The following is an 18,805-nucleotide window of genomic DNA, read 5'->3' on the forward strand; positions in this document are numbered from 1 at the left end:
GGAAGAAGATTTAAAAAGGCATTTCACCAAAGAAGATATACAGATGGCCAACAGTCATATGGAATGATGTTCTTCATCACTGATCATTAGAGAAATGAAAATCAAAGTCATAATGAGATTTTACTTCATGCTGGTTTGAATGGCTTTTATCCACAAGTCAAGAAATAATAAATGTTGACAGGGATGTGGAGCAAAAACAGCCCTTGTCCACTGTGTCAACAGTGAGGGAATTATGTGAAGTGAAATAAGTCAGAAGGAGAAGGCTAGATACTGTATTATTTCATTAATTTGTGGGATGCGAAGAAAACAAAATCTCTTTTGACTCTGACAAAAGAATGGTGGTTACCAGAGAGGACGAAGCAGGGAGGGGATTGGTAGAAGATGCCGATTGGTTGGTGGTGGGTGGTGAATGGATATTTGGTGGCAAAGATAGTAAGAAAATGTATTCTTGGAATCCATCCAAAGTTGTAAACAAATATTATTTCAATTAAAGAGAAAAGAGAGTATCTAAGGCAGGTTGACACCTGAAATTAAGGCAGCAGTAAGGAAAGAACTAAGCAAATTTAAAAGCACAAAAATGGAAGTTCATGAAGATGGTTGACAGTTTGCAGGTGTCATCATCCATAATGAGGTGGGAGATTCTTTGGAATAGAAGTTAAGAGCATACTCATAGAGGTTATATAAAACTCTGTGTTATTGGGAAAATTATGGGAAATCTGCTAGCTTCAGTTTCCTTATCAATAAAATGAGGACAGTAACAGTTGCTTCATAACAAAGACAACCCATTTTGTTATGAAGATTAAACACTGCTGTGAAGATTAAAAAAGGAAATGTGGGGGCCTCCCTGGTGGCTTAGGGGTTAAAGACAGCGCTATCAAGCTATCGCCAGCCACAGCAGCATGAGTTCGATCCCTGGCCGGCCAGGGAGCAACCCACATGACATGGCAGACCTCTCTTGTCTCGCCCACTGCTCCCTTCAGCAGTGTATTTCAGTAGATGTGCCTGTTCTGCTCCCCACTCTGTTGGGTGAATCCTCTCACCACCCCCCACTCCACACCTCTGGCTTACACCCCAGTTCTTGTATGCATAAATAAATAAATCTTAAAAAAAAAAAGGAAAATGCGTTGACTGTTTCCTGTGAAGTAAATACTCAATATAGGAGCTACTTCTAGTTACTGTCTGTTGTGATTACTTTTGTTAAATTGTAAACTTTTTGAAATTGGGAATCATACTTCAGACTTTGTTAAGCAATTAGTACTTAATACAGATTTGTTGTCATTCATTTGTATAATAGTTGTGCTTAGTGTTAGTGATAAGAACTCCAGAAAATGAAATAAACTGGAATTAATATGATTCAATTCAATTTGTTTTCTTTATATTGTACTTTTTTATTTCTTCCAAGTTAATGGACTAGTTTTTTTTCCTTTCTCCTAAAATGACTCATATATATTTTTTAAAATATTACTTATTGGTAAACTTTCTTTTGTTTTATCACATGGGTAGAGGAATTCAGATTCAAATTCCACCAGTATTTTCATTGTTAATTCTGTGTCAGTTTCTGTTTCAGTACCTGCATTTCATAGGTTAAAAAACCAAGGCTCAGAGAGTTCAAGTGAATGGCCCAAGACAATACAATTTGTAAGTGGCAGCTGCATGAATACCAGGAGAAAAAACCAGTGGAAAAAACTTTAAGATGAAAATGACAAACTAGTATGAAGTAAAAGGACAGAGAACTGTTTTTTCTTTAAAAATATTATGTGGGGAGAAGAGTAAGGAAAGTCTTTATGAAGGAGATGAAATTGAATCTACAAGATGGTCAGTCAATCTATGAATAACTGAGAGTTGACTAATTTGGAACAAATATTTGTCCTTTTATTCCTTCGATTCTCATTTTAGTTATATGTAATAGTCAGTGTACATGACCTATAAATGCAAAGTAGACAAATTGCAAAAGTTGAAAGATGAAATTGTAAACATGGGAGAAAAGTGCTTTATCTGATATGTGGACTATAGGCAGTCACATTTTTTTAATATATAGAGAACAGATCTAATGGAAGAAGACCATTATCGGTGTTCAAAAGGACAGTATGTATGTCCTTTCAATGACTTTAGTCACAGTTCTCATAATACAAAACTAACCCTTGAAATGCTTGGTAAATATGCTGATTCTGGGTACAGATGAACCCTCCACTTCTGAAGCCTTGGTATGGACTCCGATTTAGGTCTCCAATACATGTCCAGCGATTTTTGGCGCCCTTTTTGGAAACACACCATTTGGCATGATCCTGAGAAGACCTGAAATAAGATTGTCCTGATACCTTAATTGCTTTGACATTGTAGACATGGTAAGGAAGGGAGCAGTTTGAAGGAAGCTCTTGTCTCTTCCGCTGCCAGGTTTCTGTTAACAAGTGTGTCTTCAACCACTGAGCCATCCAGGCTGCAAAGATGTCTAGAGTTTATAAGAAGAAATATAGTAAGTTTAGTATTTATACTTAGATAAGTCTCTGAAAATATCCTCTGGAATGGAAATCATTAACTGCTGATATGTGGATGTCATGCACACATTAATAAGAACATAATTGAGATAGTGAATGGGAGAACATTTTGTAAACACTAAGGTGATATGCAAATAAAAGTTATTATCATCATTACTATGATGATATTAGTGTCTGAAATATCTTCTGTTCCACACAGGCAATAAGAGCAAAAGACCTGAAAAGAACTTTGGAGAGAATTAAGTTTACAGATGTCATCAGGGGCTACCTCTTGGGGATCTTTGTAGACCATGCTAAATGTTTGGATTTTCCTAAAATCAAAGGGGATTTCTTTTTTTTTAAAGATTTTATTTATTTGTGTATACAAGAACTGGGGTACAGCTCAGCGGTGCGTGTGTGGGGAGAGGTTAGAGGATTCACCAGAGACAGAGTGGGGAGCAGAACATGCAGACTGACTGAAATACACTGCTGAGGAGAGCAGTGGGCGAGACAGGAGAGGTCTGCTGTGCCATATGGGTATCTCCCTGGCTGGCCGGGGATCGAACTTGTGCTGCAGAGTCTTTTGGACATCTTCACAGTGCTGTGCTTAACCCCCTGTGCCACCAAGGAAGCCCTCAGTGGGGAATTCTTTAAGGAGTTTTAGTGGGAAATTAATAGAAATTGGTTTGTAATCATACATATCAATTAAGAAGCACTGTGAAGGATGGATTTAAAAGGGTGTTGTAGTTAAGAGAGAGGGAAAACAGGTTTTTACAAAAACTAATGATAAACGCAGGTAAAAACTGGTGATGGCGAAAGTTTAGAGAAAATAAGACAAATGTGAGAGTTATTAAGGACCTAGGGCTGATTGAATGTGTTGATTTAATAGCGAGGTGAGAAAAAGGAGGGATGTAAAGTCTCTGGAGACTATGCAAAATATCAGAAAAAAGAGTACATTTGTGGGGGATTATGATGAGATGTGTTTGGCATGTTTGTTTTTCTGGTTTTTTTTTAAAGATTTATTTTTTTATTTTATACAAGAACAGAGTACAGGCCAGATGCACAGGAGGGCGAGAGGATTCACCAGAGACAGCGGGGAACAGAACAGCAGACTGATAGACTGACGAAATACACTGCTGAGGGGACCAGTGGGTGAGACAGGAGAGGTCTGCTGCCCCATGTAGGACCCTCCCTGGCCGGTTGGGATCAAACTGGTGCTGCAGAGGCTGCGGACAGCTTCACAGCACTGCGCTCAACCGCCTGCGCCACCAGGGGAGGCCCAATGTTTGGCATGTTGAATTTGGTGTGGCTGTACAACCTCCAACTAGAAATAGAGGACAGCACTGCAATTCAATTACCCAGGGAGTAGGCAGAGGAGGAGGATCTGGCAGAAGAGACTTAAAAGAGGTAGGAGGAAGACCAAGCTCTCTACATTCCCACAAAATAGTAACAGAGAATGTTTTAGGATGGAAAGTGTTTCAACAGTGCCAAATTCTGCAGATAATATTTCTGTCCTGTTAATTTTGGGATCCCTAACATGCCCTAACACAGGACATGGAAAGTTAGTAGGCAATCAGTACATTTTTTTCAGTCTATAAAGGATGGAAGGAAACAAGTAAGGAAGGAAGTCGTTGAGGTCAACTAAGACAGTCATTAGTAACTGGGGAGAGTTGACAGTGTCTGCAGACCGGTAAGACTACAGTGAGGAGCACTGAGCAAGTGGAATTCCTGAAGATTTTTTTTTTAAAGATTTATTTATTTATGCATGCAAGAACTGGGGTACAGACCAGAGGTGTTGGAGGGGGGGGGTGAGAGGATTCGCCAGAGACAGAGTGGGAAACAGAACAGGCAGAGTGATTGAAATACACTGCTGAGGGGAGCAGCATGCTACGCCATGAAGATTATTTTAAAAGAAATTTAGAAGAAGGTAAAAACAAAGATATAGATGATTTGAGATTGAGGGAGGGCTCTTAGGCATGTGTAGTAAGGAGACAAAGCTTGTGGAGAGGGAAATGAAGGTAAGTAGAAGAGGGAGAACAGATCCATAAAGCAGATGACTCCAAGTATCCTGAGGGGTGAGATAAGCTTCAGGGCACAACCTATATCTAGAGGCAAGTCATTCTTCAGCTTCTGTTGGGAACGGAGGAAACTAGCAAAAAGGAATGGAAACAGTGAGATTGTTGCCAGAATGTGGTGCACTATTGAAGTGGCTTTTCCTTGGGGAATCACTGTTCTATCTATGAAGGAAAAAAGTGCAGTTGGCTCTGAGGAGGCAGGGTGATGTAAAGGACATGAGAGTAAGGAAGGCTTAAAGTAACTAATGGAATGGAAGAAAGGGAGACATCTGTGGCCCAAAGCCCAACAGAAGCTGAAGACTGATTTTACTAGGCCCTGGATGGATGGTTGTGAGAGGTCCTTGTTGGATTAGCACCTCTGTTCTTCATGTGGAGTAGTCAGATGTTTAGCTTCATCCTTGTCTTTCCTTCTCCTTTTCCTCCTCCTTTCTTCCCCCCATTTTTATTCTTGCCTTGAATAATAAGAATATTTTCCCTAAGCAATCCAAAGTGATTCAAACAGCAGAGTTATATAGCTTATTGTTTGGGGATGGTTTTGCATACCGTCACGATAAGAGGTAGGCTTTGCAAAATGGAGAAATTTTTGTCCCCTGGCTGACCAAAGTGTCACAAGGCTCCGGCCAGGGAAGGTTGGTGGGTGAGACCTGGCACACAGCTGGGGCATGTGGACGAGCTCCTGGTGGAAGGTGGCTGGGATGGAACAGCTATAAATACTTGGGTTGCAGACTAAGAGCTGTGAATCTGAATCAAGAGAATAAAAAGTTGGGCGTTAAGACAAAAATGGACATACTTATAAATGATATAGATCTTGTAATTAATCAAAACAAACAAAATAAAAGCCAGTATTTTTTTTTTTTTAAGTCCATAGTCGACAAATAACTTTGTTTAAAACAGCTGACACCTATTGAGCACTTTCTGCTTCCCAGGCATTTTTCTGCAAGTTTATGCTCACAATATAGTTTAATTTATAGTAAGTTATAATTTAATTGCATAGCAACTATATAATTCTGTAAGTTCTTCTTTTATCAATTTCTTTACCTTACAGATGAATTAGTGGAGAATTTACATCACATGTCCAAGGTTATAAAACTTGACATTCCAACTCACTTTGGAATGAGGTCATATGTTTTTTTCTCCCATACACACACATACAAAAGTAGAAAACTATCTGTGTCAATCATCCAGCTCCAAAAAATGATCAGCTCATCAGTTTGTCCATCAAATCTCTATGCTATTCATCCTTGTAATCACCACGTGAACTCAGCTACTTCGACTATAGACTAGAGCTTATTCTTGGGCAGGAGGTTTGGTAATTCTTGACATAAGATGAAAGTTTGATGAAAACATTTTCTAAGCATCCTATATCTAGAGGCAAGTGATTCTTCACTTCTATTTAGCAGTCTCCTCAGTACAAAGTGATGGTAAAATAGTGTTGCTACCTCTCCTCCCTACTGTACCTTCCAAACCCGAGGGGATTTTTGGCCATTTGAGCTGAAGATTTTATTTTTTTTTAAAGATTTATTTTTATTTATACATCCAAAAACTAGGATGTAGGCCAAAGGTGTGAGGGGTGAGAGGATTCACCAGAGACAGAGTGGGGAGCAGAACAGGCAGATCTACTGAAATACACCGCTGAGGGGAACAGCGGGCAAGGCAGGAGAGGTCTGCTGCTCCATGTGGGTCAGCTCCTTGGCCGGATAGAAGTCAGGCTGTGGCGGTGACAGGTGACAGCGCTGAGCCTAATCCCTGAGCCACCAGGGAGGTCCTTGAGTTGAAGATTTTAAAGGAAGATCACTTGGCTCAGAGGTGTCAGGTTGCGGCCTGCAGGCAACATGTGGTCTGCACAATTTTTTTTATAAATAGGATTAAGACCATATTTAAAAATCAGGATCTCTCTGTCTCCATCTGACTCTGTATCTCTCTCACACACATACAACCCTACTAGGTTTCTGTTTTTTCTTAAACAATATGGAGATCTGTAATCTGCATTCCTGCAGAGCCACAGCATAATGGAGTTGAGGACTTTGAGGGAAGCAATGGTAGAGCCAGCACCCTACTTGTCACTCTTTCCACTGCCCAAGACATGTCTGTCTAGCTGTGTCACTTATTTGTTACCGGCCTTTTCCCTGTAGACATTCAAAACTCCTGTCCCTAATTAAATTCAAGATTTCAGTGAAGGATCAGTAAATCAGGGTTTACTAAGTGGCCCAAGGTCTCACTATGGCACAGTCAGTATTATTTATCTAGGTATCAGAGGATCTAGGAACAGAAAAACAAATGAAATAAAGAATTTATTGATGTATTTCCAAATTCCTTTTTCAACATGGCTCTCTATGTCTCTTTCTCTCTCATACATTTTAGTGTTACCTATTTTTTCATACTGATTGTACTTGAAAGTTACGCAGATGCCAGTTTGTCCATTTCGTCTCCCTGTGGGTGGATAATCATAGCCTTCTTCAGGAATTGGAGGAAACCCGGGAATAGAATGAATCAGCCAGAACCCCTGTACTCTGTTCCACAGCAGAAAACCTACCAAAGATACAGTTAACATAGATAAATTAGAAAAACAAAGCTTTTTTTAAATACAAAACTTCTTGTATTTTTTTTAAATAAAAATACAAAGCTGCAACATTCAACCCATTTATACTTCAGGCTAATGTTTTATTAGGCTGGTAATCACAAGGGTCATGCTCATTCTTCAAAGATTTCAAAACCAAGTTGGGTACGCATCACAGTGCCCCATTACTGATAACAAGCCACCTCAGAATGGGAGCCAGGGCAGCTACCCTGTGAAGAGTTAAAAGGAATTTCTTGTTGAAACTACATGGAAAATTTGTGTGGCAGATGCAAATTTGCTAAATTGGAATTTGACCTTGTTAAACTACATAGTTACCAGGCAAGCTTCAAATAATGTCTTCAGTGCTAAGCAGCTAAGCTATTTTCAAAAGCTGGCTGAAAAACAGAGTTGAAAGAGAAAATATCAAATGAAGACACATATTTGCAGTAAAGATTTGCAAAAAAAGACGCTCATTTATTTGTAGGAAAGTCACCCAATTCCACAAGTTCCTCAAAAAGAGGCAAAGAGAAAAAAAGGGAAGCCATTCTAAACCCCCCTGGTTGATTGTGTTCAGTAAAAATCTCTAGAATAAAATAACATGAAAGCCAGAAAGGAAGAAAACAGAAAGATTTTCATCATCTTTGACATGGCAAAAAGAACCCTAATACACATTTATGACTATTCCTATGTTTATAAATATATCAGGAGAGTTTTGGTATGTTAACTAGACTTTCCAGTTTGCTTTTGACTCTGCAAACATAAAACTCATCCATATTTGCCTTACTGATCAGGAGAAACCAAATGCCTGCCAGCTACTTCTCTTTCAAAGAACACACCTTAAGTAAGCACATGATTGTTCTCTCAATGGATATAGAATTAATGTCTGTAGGGGGAGGGAAAATGTTCAAAGTTCTATTGCCTAACAGAGATGAATGACCTTCAGGGCTCTCGTCTGCTCAGATGAATGTGCTATTTGTTTGAAATCTCAGCTTCCTGGTGTGAATGCCTTAGGATGTCAAGGGCACCGACTGGCAAAGAGAACTTCCCCACTAGACATCAAGTTCCACTCTTTCCAGTCTTTATTTCCCCTAAACCTTTGTAGCAACTAACAGGGTAGAGAGAGAGTGGTGGTGGAGGAGCTGGAGAATGTGCTGTTATAAAATTTGTCAGATTCCATGTAAATAGGACCACCAAGCAGGCAACGGAGCTACATCAAAAGCTTTCAATGCTCATGACATTTGACAGTCATTACAAATAATTTTCTTAATCAGAGGTTGCAAACTGGCAATCCCAGGTCAAATCTAACCTGCAGAAACATATTACAAGGCTTGCATTTTTAAAGCTTTGAACTCACTGCCAACTTTCAAAAACTGGCAAGATTTCCCACAAATGCTCTTTTTCAACATCTGAAAAATCGCATCTGTATGAGGCAAGCTGAGTAGTAACTGCCCCTCCAGTTAGGCATGTGTTCTCCACCTCTCCAGGTAGCTGCTAATTCAGCCCATTTTGCATGCTGGCATCACTTGCCTGGCCTTGAAAGTATTTTAGTTTAGAAATTTCTGAAGAAAGTTGTTGCCATGGCCAGTCATAGTAGTCTTAAAAAAATGTTTTACAATATATAGTATAGGAAAGTAGAAAGGATTAAATGTGCCCATCTAATATGGATTGCAAATTTTTTTGCTTTCTGGCATTTTAAATTTTCCTATAACACATACACATTCATAGTTTACAAACAGAAAACTTAAAGTTACAGAACAAAAATCACTATAATATATAATAGCATTATATAACAAAATATGTAACTAAAATTTTATACCATGCAAATATTTTAAAATACCTTTTCAAAAACATTTATTTCAGATGGAACTATATATGTAAATATATTTAAAAATATTTATATACATTTATATATATAAAGAGTGGATTTTTATATAAACTATACCTCAATAATTGTGACTAAAATATGTGTGTTTTCACACACACACAGATACACACAACTACACACTGGCTGATATTCCAGTAGTCAGTACATGGATTTTACTATAAAGCACGTACTAACCAATGTTAAGAAATAAAGTGGGATTTGTGAAAAGGAGATTGCCAGGTCAAATTGTATAATTATAATCTGAGGTAATAGAAATCATGCATTTTGATAACTAAAAATAAAGAGAAAAGCTATCTTTTTAGCATGAACTGTAAGAACATTTAGGATAGCATGTTTTAGAAAATGCTAATTTCCATAGGAAAGAGAAACGAAGAGCCTTTGACATACCTTTGGTGTGTCCATATTTTGTACTGTAATTCACAGATTTAGGGACTCCATCATTGTATATTAGATAGGCAGTATTGTTATTCTGCAGGAACATATTAGGGTTATAAGGGCATAAATCATCTGCTCACAAATGCTCACAACATCTCTACCAGCTACCCAGTCCGCAATACAGAGCTTTCATTAACACACATGAGAAGCCATCCATTCCCCTAATAGGCAGCTTTCCCATCAATATGAATTCTGTGGCACGCAAGACCTAGGACAGGAGGTCCAATCTCAATCATGCATGGTTTTGTCTTGTGTGACAGGAGCCCTGTGCATTGTGATGTGTGTGTGAGGGGGATAAACTATCTCTCTTGGTTGTTTCATAGCCATGTTTCTGGCTTAGCAACCAGTGTATAATAAAGGAGTACTTAAATATTTGCTCAGGAAATGAAGGAACAGCCAGATACGACTGTACTTCCCCCCGCCCCCCACCATTGATAGTATAAGCACAGTGCAGACCCCGCTGTCAAACTGACTTCTCTGCATACATGTGCTTCACAATGTGGTCAGAGAGCTGTGTTTAATCAGGATCCCTCATTTTCTGCTCCCCCTAGCTCCCTGATAGGGGAGGATTTTTCTTCAATCTATTTCTCCGTGTCACTTCACCTTTCTAACTTGATATTTTACTGCCTAGGAAAAGTGGTGAAACCAAAGGTGTGATTTGGATTTCTTCTGCTGAGGCAAAATAGGAGTAAATTCTCCAAACAGTAGTTCAAATCTCTGAGTGAAAATGAAGTTCTTACAGTATCTCTGTGTCATGTTTTGGAAACTTGCTTATATTTGCTCTGTGTAGTTTCATTTCCTTCGAGTCATGATACAGTGACTTTTATTGAATCCAGTAGTGTCGATACTTAGATCTCAGCGACATAATTAAAAGCAGGAAAGTTCCACCCATCTATTTTTAAAGGGTCCCTTTTTCTCAGAAAAAGAAGTCAATAACTGAGTTCTCTTACAGTACCTTAGTTATTTGAGCTAATATAAAAAAACTTTAAAAAGATGTACAACATAGTCTGTAAGGATCTTTTACTACTATGCCTAGCAATATGCAAGAAAATAAGCTGTTTTCTTATTCTCATTTTCCATAATGGACCACAGCTACCATTGGCATTCATATCCTCCTCTGGAGAACTCAGAAAGTTTTTCTATGAGCCTACCTTGAGGGTGGTAACGATGCCATTGTGTGCTTTTGGGGTGCATAGTGGAAGAACTCTGGGAAAATTCAGTAAGGAGCTTTATTCCTATAATTGATGACTAACCAGGGTTATACCAGCTAGCTAGAATTAAATAGGCTGCAACCTCAATGAAGTGAGGCTCTCTGATAAAAGGGAAAGATCACGGACTTAAAAATAGGTAAACCTATGTGCGTGCTCCTTGACAGCTCAATTCCCTTAACACATGTGTTTGGTATAGTTTGATTACTGCATACTGAACTAGAGAAGTCTTTACCTGGAGTCTAGCAGCAAAAATAGACAGACAAGGACAAATAACTGCAATATAATAGAAGTGCTAGTATGAAGGTAGAAGGAAGGTTCTTGTTTGCAAAGGCAAAGAAGGGAAATTACTCCAAATGTAACCCAGATAAATTGACCTAGGTCACCTTGACAATTGAGATTTAAAACCACTTGTTCTGATCTTGCATTTTATTCTGCGTTAGAAGTTCAACTCCAGGTCAGGAGATGGGGGAATTATGTTCTCACGGTCACTCCTGGCACCTAGTTCCAGCTTCCAAAGAACACTCAATCTCACCTGGATATCACCCACTATTGTTGCTCTTCTTTTTCTGGTTCCATGCCAATCAGACATGGAAACCAGCCCCTTTGCTGTTATTTTCTTCCCAGAATCCATCACTCAAGTCATTGTGTGTGAGCTGATTTTATGGAAGGTCTGAAACATTGACTGATTTTAAATCACCACACTGCCCTGCCCCCAATCAACTTTCTTACACATTTTTATTCCTAGCTCCCAACTATCCCCTTTTATTTTGCAGAGCAGTTTACCTCTCCCTCTTTCCTAGGCTCCGGGGCTGATTTTGCAGTCATAAAGATCATTATTATATACTGCCAAACTAAACCATCTGCTCCAGCTGAGGTAAAGGACAGAGATTTTACAATACTGCTCTTTCCTTTTCCCTCCCCCACTTTCTCTGTGGTCCGGAAGGGAAAGATGTCAGTGTTTATTTTCCCACTGCTGGCTTTTTGCTCCTAGTCTCCCATCCCCAACTTTGGAAAGCAGAAGCAGCTGCAGGCACTTTCGATTTTACACAATAAATCTATTTATCCAAAACAGGGTGGTTACTGAGATTAAGTAATTTTTAAAAGCACCTGGAACAGTGCTTGGCCCATCACATGTACTCAGACAGCATACAAATAACTTTTGACTTTGTACATTAGCTCTGAAGTTTGGCTTTAATGGCTCGTGAATAAAGTGACTATTACCACGCACAGTGACAACTTCCTACACATTTTGAGTAAATACTCAGATAAACATGTGCAGCGGAGCTAGAGCTTAATAAAGAATTGTTGTGGGCATGAGATTAGTTGACATATATAAAGGTCCAGTACAATGCAAGTGCTGAGTCCTTTTTATATATTTACTGTTCTGTAAGTTTATTGTTAGGAAATGCATACACGAGGATGTTAATTATTGTTAAATTTCACTTGTCTTCTTTGGTTGGAAAGCAGTAGTCACTGAACAGCAGGTAGTGTTTGGAACACTGGAAGATAGCCCACATTGCACCAGCAGGCATGTTTACCTGTGGCTCTTTGACTGGTTAGCTCACTGCCTGATGAAGTCCACGTAGCAGGTTACTCTCAGTCTAGGACCTTGAACTATAACCCTTAGCTCAGCCTACCATTCTGAAAGTGATTTATTGAGAGGAAGACTGGCTGGGATTCTTTTACTTGGGTCACCACTACTCATCATCACCATGGCACAAATAAGACAGCTCCTGGCATAACAATTCTAGACCTATATTGCCTGTAACAGGAGAGGGGTCTTCTCCCCATTTCCATTAGAGGTATATGAAAGCAAGTACAAAATGACGGCAGAATTTGGCAGCTGGAAGACTTCAAGATATAATTACTTCGTACTTGCTCAGAGATACCATTGGACACTCTGCCACAAGTACCAACAATTAGACATTGTTCCAGAATCGGATGACATTTTCCTTATGGTTTTGCTCACATTTATTCAGACTGTTGTTATGGGTTAATACGGAGCTAGTTTATTTCAAGTTGCTAGAACTGGAGGTTGGGTGAGTGAACATGTAAAATCCTTTTGCAAGTTTTTGATTCAGTTTCTTGCATATTATGTGATTAAATGAATGATTAAATATAACATACCTTGGAGGCATGTGCTTCATGCAGCTGTTGTAATGTCCTTCCCAAAACACTGCTGGAAGTATTGATTAGTTGCTTACTCTTCCTCCAACTTCTGGTTGTAGAATCTAGATAAAGGTACTCTAACCCAGTTTCTTTACTTTTCTTGTCTTGCCCTTTAGGTAACTTATAAAAGGCAAACCTAAAAAAGGAAATCATTATGAATTACTAAAATTTACTGCTTCCCTAGAGGCAGCCACTGTGTTAAGCACTTTTACTATTCACTTACATTTCACAGAAGGCCTCTAAATCTAAGGAAGGGGATTAGCTGAAACTCTCTGACTATCTTCCCACTCTTACCTTTGCTCCTCCCAGAGAAGGAAATGTAAATCTCGCTGGACATGTGCCAAGACATTCTCTGGCTGAGGTGGGGTGCCTGCAGAGGGAGTCTAGGTACACTGAAAGTGGTTTCTCTGTGTTCCCACTGCCCATGTGGCTGCAGTGGGGAGAAGGCCAAGACCCAGGAAGTGTACTTAGCTCATTTCTTTGCAGCTGGCTGGCTAGGTCTGAGATCTGGATTTGGGCTCCTGGGTAAGTGGAGGCTCCCTTGAGCCTCTGTCCTAAGCCACAATCTCCAGCTCAGTTTATCAAAATGTTCTACGTTGATGATTAAAGCCAAGAGCTGCTAATTAAATAGGCACTTTGCTTTCTTTCACCGCAGACTCCTGTTTGTTTATTTCTTTTGGGCATCTCACTGAGAAGACAGGCAGTTGGGCCCATGTAGCATTTGGGTGTTTTTGTATCATCTGTGCAACCCAGGGGTTCTCAATGTGCTCTATTCACATTTTGGAGCGCGTCATTATTTGTTGTGGGAGACTATTCTGTGCATAGCAGGATCCCTGGCCTCTACTTATTAGATACCAGCAGCATAGTAAGTTCTTAATGTCATCATTAATAAGGTTCTTGAAAACTGTGTCTTTTAAAAATGATATATAACAAAACTAATTTTACCATAGGCTAATTGATATAAACAAGATTTAAACTTTTATGCCATACATTCGCAGCAACATAGATGGAGCTGGTAGGGATTATGCTCGGTGAAATAAGTCAGAGGGAAAAAGAAAAATATTGGATGGTTTCACTTATAGGAGTAATATAGGGAAACTGAACCAGGGGCCAGGAAAAAAAAAAACTTGCAGGCAAATATAGAACTGAGACATATCACAAGGGAGGGGCAGGAAGAGGGGTCAAAAAAAAGGAGGGAAGAGCACAAGAGACTATGGTGAATGTTCACAGGTGATTTGGGGTGGGAATTTTATGGGGATTATACCTGAGGGGAAAAATCAAACATTATACAAAAATGAACAAAATGTAAAATAAAATAAAATAAAATAAATAAAATAAAAAGCTTTTATGGCATAGTGTTGGCCACAAAAATATGACCAAACTTTGTAATAAAGACCCAAAACACTTTTAATTAAATAGCACTAATATGATTAAACAATTTGTATTCATTCATTCATTCGTTTATTCTCCAGTTCCAGATCGGGGTCTCAGGTTGATTAGAGCCTGTCTGGACAGCTCAGGGCACATGCAGACCCCACCATGGACAGGATACCCTTCTACTGCTGGGTGCGATCCCACCCACACGCACCCAGCCTGGGTCACTTCTCACATGCCAATGAGCCTAACGTGCACATCTTTGGGATCTGGGAGGAAACCAGAGTCCCAGGAAAAATCCCACCCAGACATAGAAGAACAGGCGGACTCTACACAGACCGAGGCTCTGGCTGGAAATGATTTATTTTTCCTCATCAACATTATAACAGAATGATGTTATTCAAGGATCTGCTGTGTTCCCAAGTCATGATCATCCACATGTCTCCAAACATTATCAAAACCCTAGAAGGCAAAACTGGTCCAGCCAAATACTCTCCAGTAATGTGGGCCTCTCCAAATACCCACCATTGACACTTGAACTCTCACAGTGAACCAAATAACACACATTTACTATTAATACACGGTGGCGTCCCCGTAAAAGCACACTCTTCACCTGGTTCTTTTCTGTCTGATACTTCTACATACCTGCACTCTTTGCTGCTCCCTCCAAGCTTTCTAGGAGGGCAAGTTTCTCACATGTGGCAGGAAATGGGAAATTATTCTTCGGTGCTGATGATGGTCTCTGCCCTTTGACTCTCACTGTTACTCAGCTGCAGCAGCTTGAGACTGTGTCTTCCTATCTGCTCAACTCAGCATTCCTTCTGATTGACATTGCTAAGTCAGATGTCCATTTGGTTGTGCAAAAAAAAAAAAAAAATGTGTATCAACTGCAATCTGGCAGCCTTCCAAGGGTATGTGAACTCTCAGTATGCTGTGGCAGAAAGTAGAGTTTTTAAACATTTTTCCTGTATGATCATCTCCAATTATGTGCTGAATATCTACTTCTAGCCCAGACTGCTGAGCTAAGGTGAGGGAACCCCAAATGCAAAGATGTTCCAGAGACCTTCACCTTCCTATTTTTGAAACCAAGTTGATAATATTTTGCTCCAAATCTACTTGTTCCCTGCTATATAGGGTACACACCTACACAGTCACAAAACCAACAACCCAAACACCTCTGATTTCTTCCTCTCTCCTAGGTCCTCAGCCCATGCATTGTCAAGGCTGCTCGGAGGGTTCCTTCCTTTCTGCTTCTACTACCGCTGCTTTAACTCAGGCCCACACCTCTCCTTATCCGTGATGCTGCAAGCCTCTTAGTCTCAGGACTCTAGGCTCATCCCGCCACAGGGCTGCCACTCAGCGCACTAAGGCTTTTGTGCCCTATGTCTCTACGTCTCTGCTCACCAACCTGCTATTTCCTCACATTTTCCTGAAACACCAGCAATACTGAACTGCTTCCAAACTCCCCCCATGGCTTTCTGCCCCTGGACCTCCTCATTGCTCCTTCACTGGCCTGAGAGGCCCTTTCATCTTCCTTCTTTATCTAATGCTTATAATTGTTCTTAAAACTTAATTCAAAACTACTTCCTCAGAGAAACCGTTTGGGTTCTATGCTCTCCAATACCCCCTCTATGCTTTTAATACCTACCTGTGAGCTTCGTGGCAAGAATTATCATTTGTTCATATTGTATTTTCAAAACTCTGCACAGGGCCTGTGGTCAGTAGCTGTTTGCTAAATGACTGATTGAGAGCATCTGTGGCCGCCAGACTGATGTTTACACTGAGCTTATGTCAACTCTAATGGCAAACCCAAACACCCTAATTAAAGCGTGAGAAAGTGATCAAAGCTTTAGGAGCATCCAAGACTATTACGCAGCCCGGTATTTAGACTGACACTGCTTAGATGTCGGTTACCTACCACACACTCCAACAGCTGCCTGTGTGTTGCCTAATATATGGATTAATGAAACAGCGGTGTGTACCATCAAACGTTTTCTTGTTTTCTTAAGAAAGTGCAAGCTCCAGTGTCAAATGAAAAGAAATCTTCCTTCTGCCCCTTGTCAATATCCATAGGAATATCGGAAGCGTTCGTTAGAAAAGCCTCAACACAATGAAAGGAAACTGCCAAGTGAGAGAAGTTGCCAGCTCTACCCCACGTTGTGGCCCTGACCCTCCCCTACACCCTCACCAAAAAGCAGTGCATCAGGCCCAGGGATGGGGGGATAATGCTCAGCTCCTTCTCAGAGGGAAACCACCTCCCTCAGAAGTTTACCCCCATCTGGATATTCGGTCCATTCATGCACTAACTTCTTTCTCTTTAAAGGGGATAGGAAGTGTCCCCCTGGGGGCGCAAGGGGTTAAGCACCACACTAAGAAGCAATCCACAGCCTCTGCAGCACAAGTTCGATCCCCGGCCAGTCAGGGAGAAACCCACATGGCACAGCAGAACTCTCCTGTCTTACCCACTGCTCCCCTCAGCTTTGTATTACAGTCAATCTGCCTGTTTTGTTTCCCACTCTGTCTCTGTCCTCTCACACACACACACCCCACCCTCTGCACCTCTGGGCCTGTACCCCAGCTCTTGTATGCATAAATAAATCTTTAAAAAACTAAAGGGGAGAGGCAGTGGGGGATCCTTCTTAGGAACTTCACAGTGACTTTCTATTTGCATGTACCTACACTTCCATTTCATTTACCTACCAATCCACAGCTTCACCATCTTCATTTCTGCACGATATTGTTGTGGTCTCCAGGACCCCAAAGAAGCCAAGGAAGAGCAAAGCAAGGGTGTTTCTCAGAAGCCGTGAGGGCGCTTTTTGTCGGTGGCCTCTCTCCCCTGCCACAGCAGAGAACTTCCCCATAGGTGAAGGAATCCGAGTTTCAGGTCTCTCTTGGGCCGTGTCAGCTCTGATTTCTGATTCCATTTACCTCTTCTGTTCACTATCTGGGCATTTTCAGAATGCGATGAGTCCCATGCAATTGTGTGATTCTGTCACAACATGCCAACGTGACTCCAGCTGCCTTTGTGCTGAATTGTTTTCTGGTTTGCAGAGTCATCTAAAAGTTCTGGGCAGAAAAAAGGGATATATATAGAGAGAGACTTCACTCTTTGGCATGAATGTCATTTAGTAGGAAGTTCAGTAGACAGAGGAACTCGTGTTAATAAGTAGAGGTGCAATTAAATATACTTTGTAGTTTTTCACCCTCATGATTGTCTCTCTCTGAGGATGACAAATACTTGTGGGTCACACATTAAACAGAAATGACCCTTGTCTGTTAGTAATAATTAAAACCCTATCCATTAGTAATAATTAGAATCTATCACTTGTAATACTCTCAATACTAAGGAAATAGTTCCTGAAGGGTACTTCAAAAAGGTCAAAGAGCAAATTCAGTTGTATCTTACGAAAGATGTTTACATACCCTCTCCACCTCCTGGTTTTAGCCACTCAAGGTGGTGGTGCTTTACTTTTTAAAGAGACCTTGGTGTCCAATTGGCTGTAATGTAATCAGGTAAACATATTGATCACATGCTCTTCCGGTGAAATAAAAAATGTTACAATCATCTGTTTAGCCCAAACTATTCTTTCTCATTCTTAAAACTGAATCTGACATTGACGTTAAGAGAAAATGGCCTATTACTATAATGATTATAAAAAGGTGAGATCATTCTCTTTTGGAAGGTGGGGAGGGGTCAATAAGCATATGAAAAGAATGTCTATATGTGTGTGATGCTTTTGAATGCTGACATAGTTAATAGCAGTTTATCTGATGTCTGGTAAACATTATGACTGATCTGTTTTCTCATCAGGGATCCAGATCAGAGTCTCTTTGGGATCTAGACAAAATAGGGGGCAATTTGCAAATGGGATCACTTCTTTGGCTGGGCTGGAACTATTCAGGATTCTCAAGGTTTATAGGAAAAGTGGGGCTTGGAACTTTGTTTCTCTTAAGAAACAAAGAAACATTTTCCTGTGGTGTCCATAAAAGTGACGGAATTCTTAGCCTCATGCAAACCTTCCAGTTGGGTTCATGAATCTCCATCTTTTACAAGCTTTTCTTGGTGATGCTCGTGCACCCTAAATATTGGGACTAATTGACCTGAGGCCAAGACTGTGTTGTATATGGTAGATTCACAGTCCATCAAATTGATAAATCAAGGAATACTTTTTCTGACATTCTGTGGGTAGCGTACTGTTTTATATATGTTTTCACTGCATTTGGAAAAAGGATTTCAACTGCAACCTTTTCATCAATATTTTAAAGGTTCCATGGCATGTTCACTTTCCTAAGTTAACATGAAATAAAATATTTTTATTTATTTTATAATACCTTTTGGTAGTAAATGGAAATAGCTGCATACACCAGGCTTTGGATTCACTGATGCCTTTCAGTTATGTAAGCTAAAGATCTTTTGTTGAATAGGATATAAAATAATTCCTGTTTTCTCCTCGTTATATGCTTACACAGTGCCTGGTAAAATAGCAAATGATCCACAAAATGTTAGCTAAGAATATTTTAACTACAATTGATCCCTTTCTGTGGTTGGACTATCAGACATCTTCTGTATTAGGATGGCCCCTAAATCTAATTTTACTAAATCAATTTTATTTTAAGGTTTGCAA

General features: G+C 40.0%; 1 protein-coding gene across 2 annotated transcripts; it reads right to left on the bottom strand.

The window, feature by feature from the left end:
* Window positions 1-1,729: 1,729 nt before the first annotated feature.
* Window positions 1,730-17,235, bottom strand: DNASE2B (deoxyribonuclease 2 beta). Of its 2 annotated transcripts, none has more exons than XM_037498900.2 (6): window positions 16,881-17,235; window positions 12,765-12,942; window positions 9,379-9,460; window positions 6,917-7,078; window positions 5,093-5,290; window positions 1,730-2,449 (listed from the first exon to the last, which is right to left on the bottom strand). In XM_037498900.2, the coding sequence occupies exons 1-6, from the start codon at window positions 17,102-17,104 to the stop codon at window positions 2,109-2,111; spliced, it is 1,185 nt and encodes a 394-aa protein (XP_037354797.1). In that variant the 5' UTR covers window positions 17,105-17,235; the 3' UTR covers window positions 1,730-2,108. The 2 variants fall into 2 exon arrangements, with proteins under 2 accessions (XP_037354797.1, XP_037354798.1); XM_037498901.2 differs by lacking the exon at window positions 16,881-17,235 and adding an exon at window positions 14,826-14,843 and having other exon boundaries at window positions 1,733-2,449.
* Window positions 17,236-18,805: the final 1,570 nt, after the last annotated feature.

The sequence above is a fragment of the Talpa occidentalis genome, unplaced genomic scaffold (assembly GCF_014898055.3).
Source record: "Talpa occidentalis isolate TD23 unplaced genomic scaffold, MPIMG_talOcc4v2.1 talOcc4.9, whole genome shotgun sequence".
NCBI lineage: Eukaryota > Metazoa > Chordata > Mammalia > Eulipotyphla > Talpidae > Talpa > Talpa occidentalis.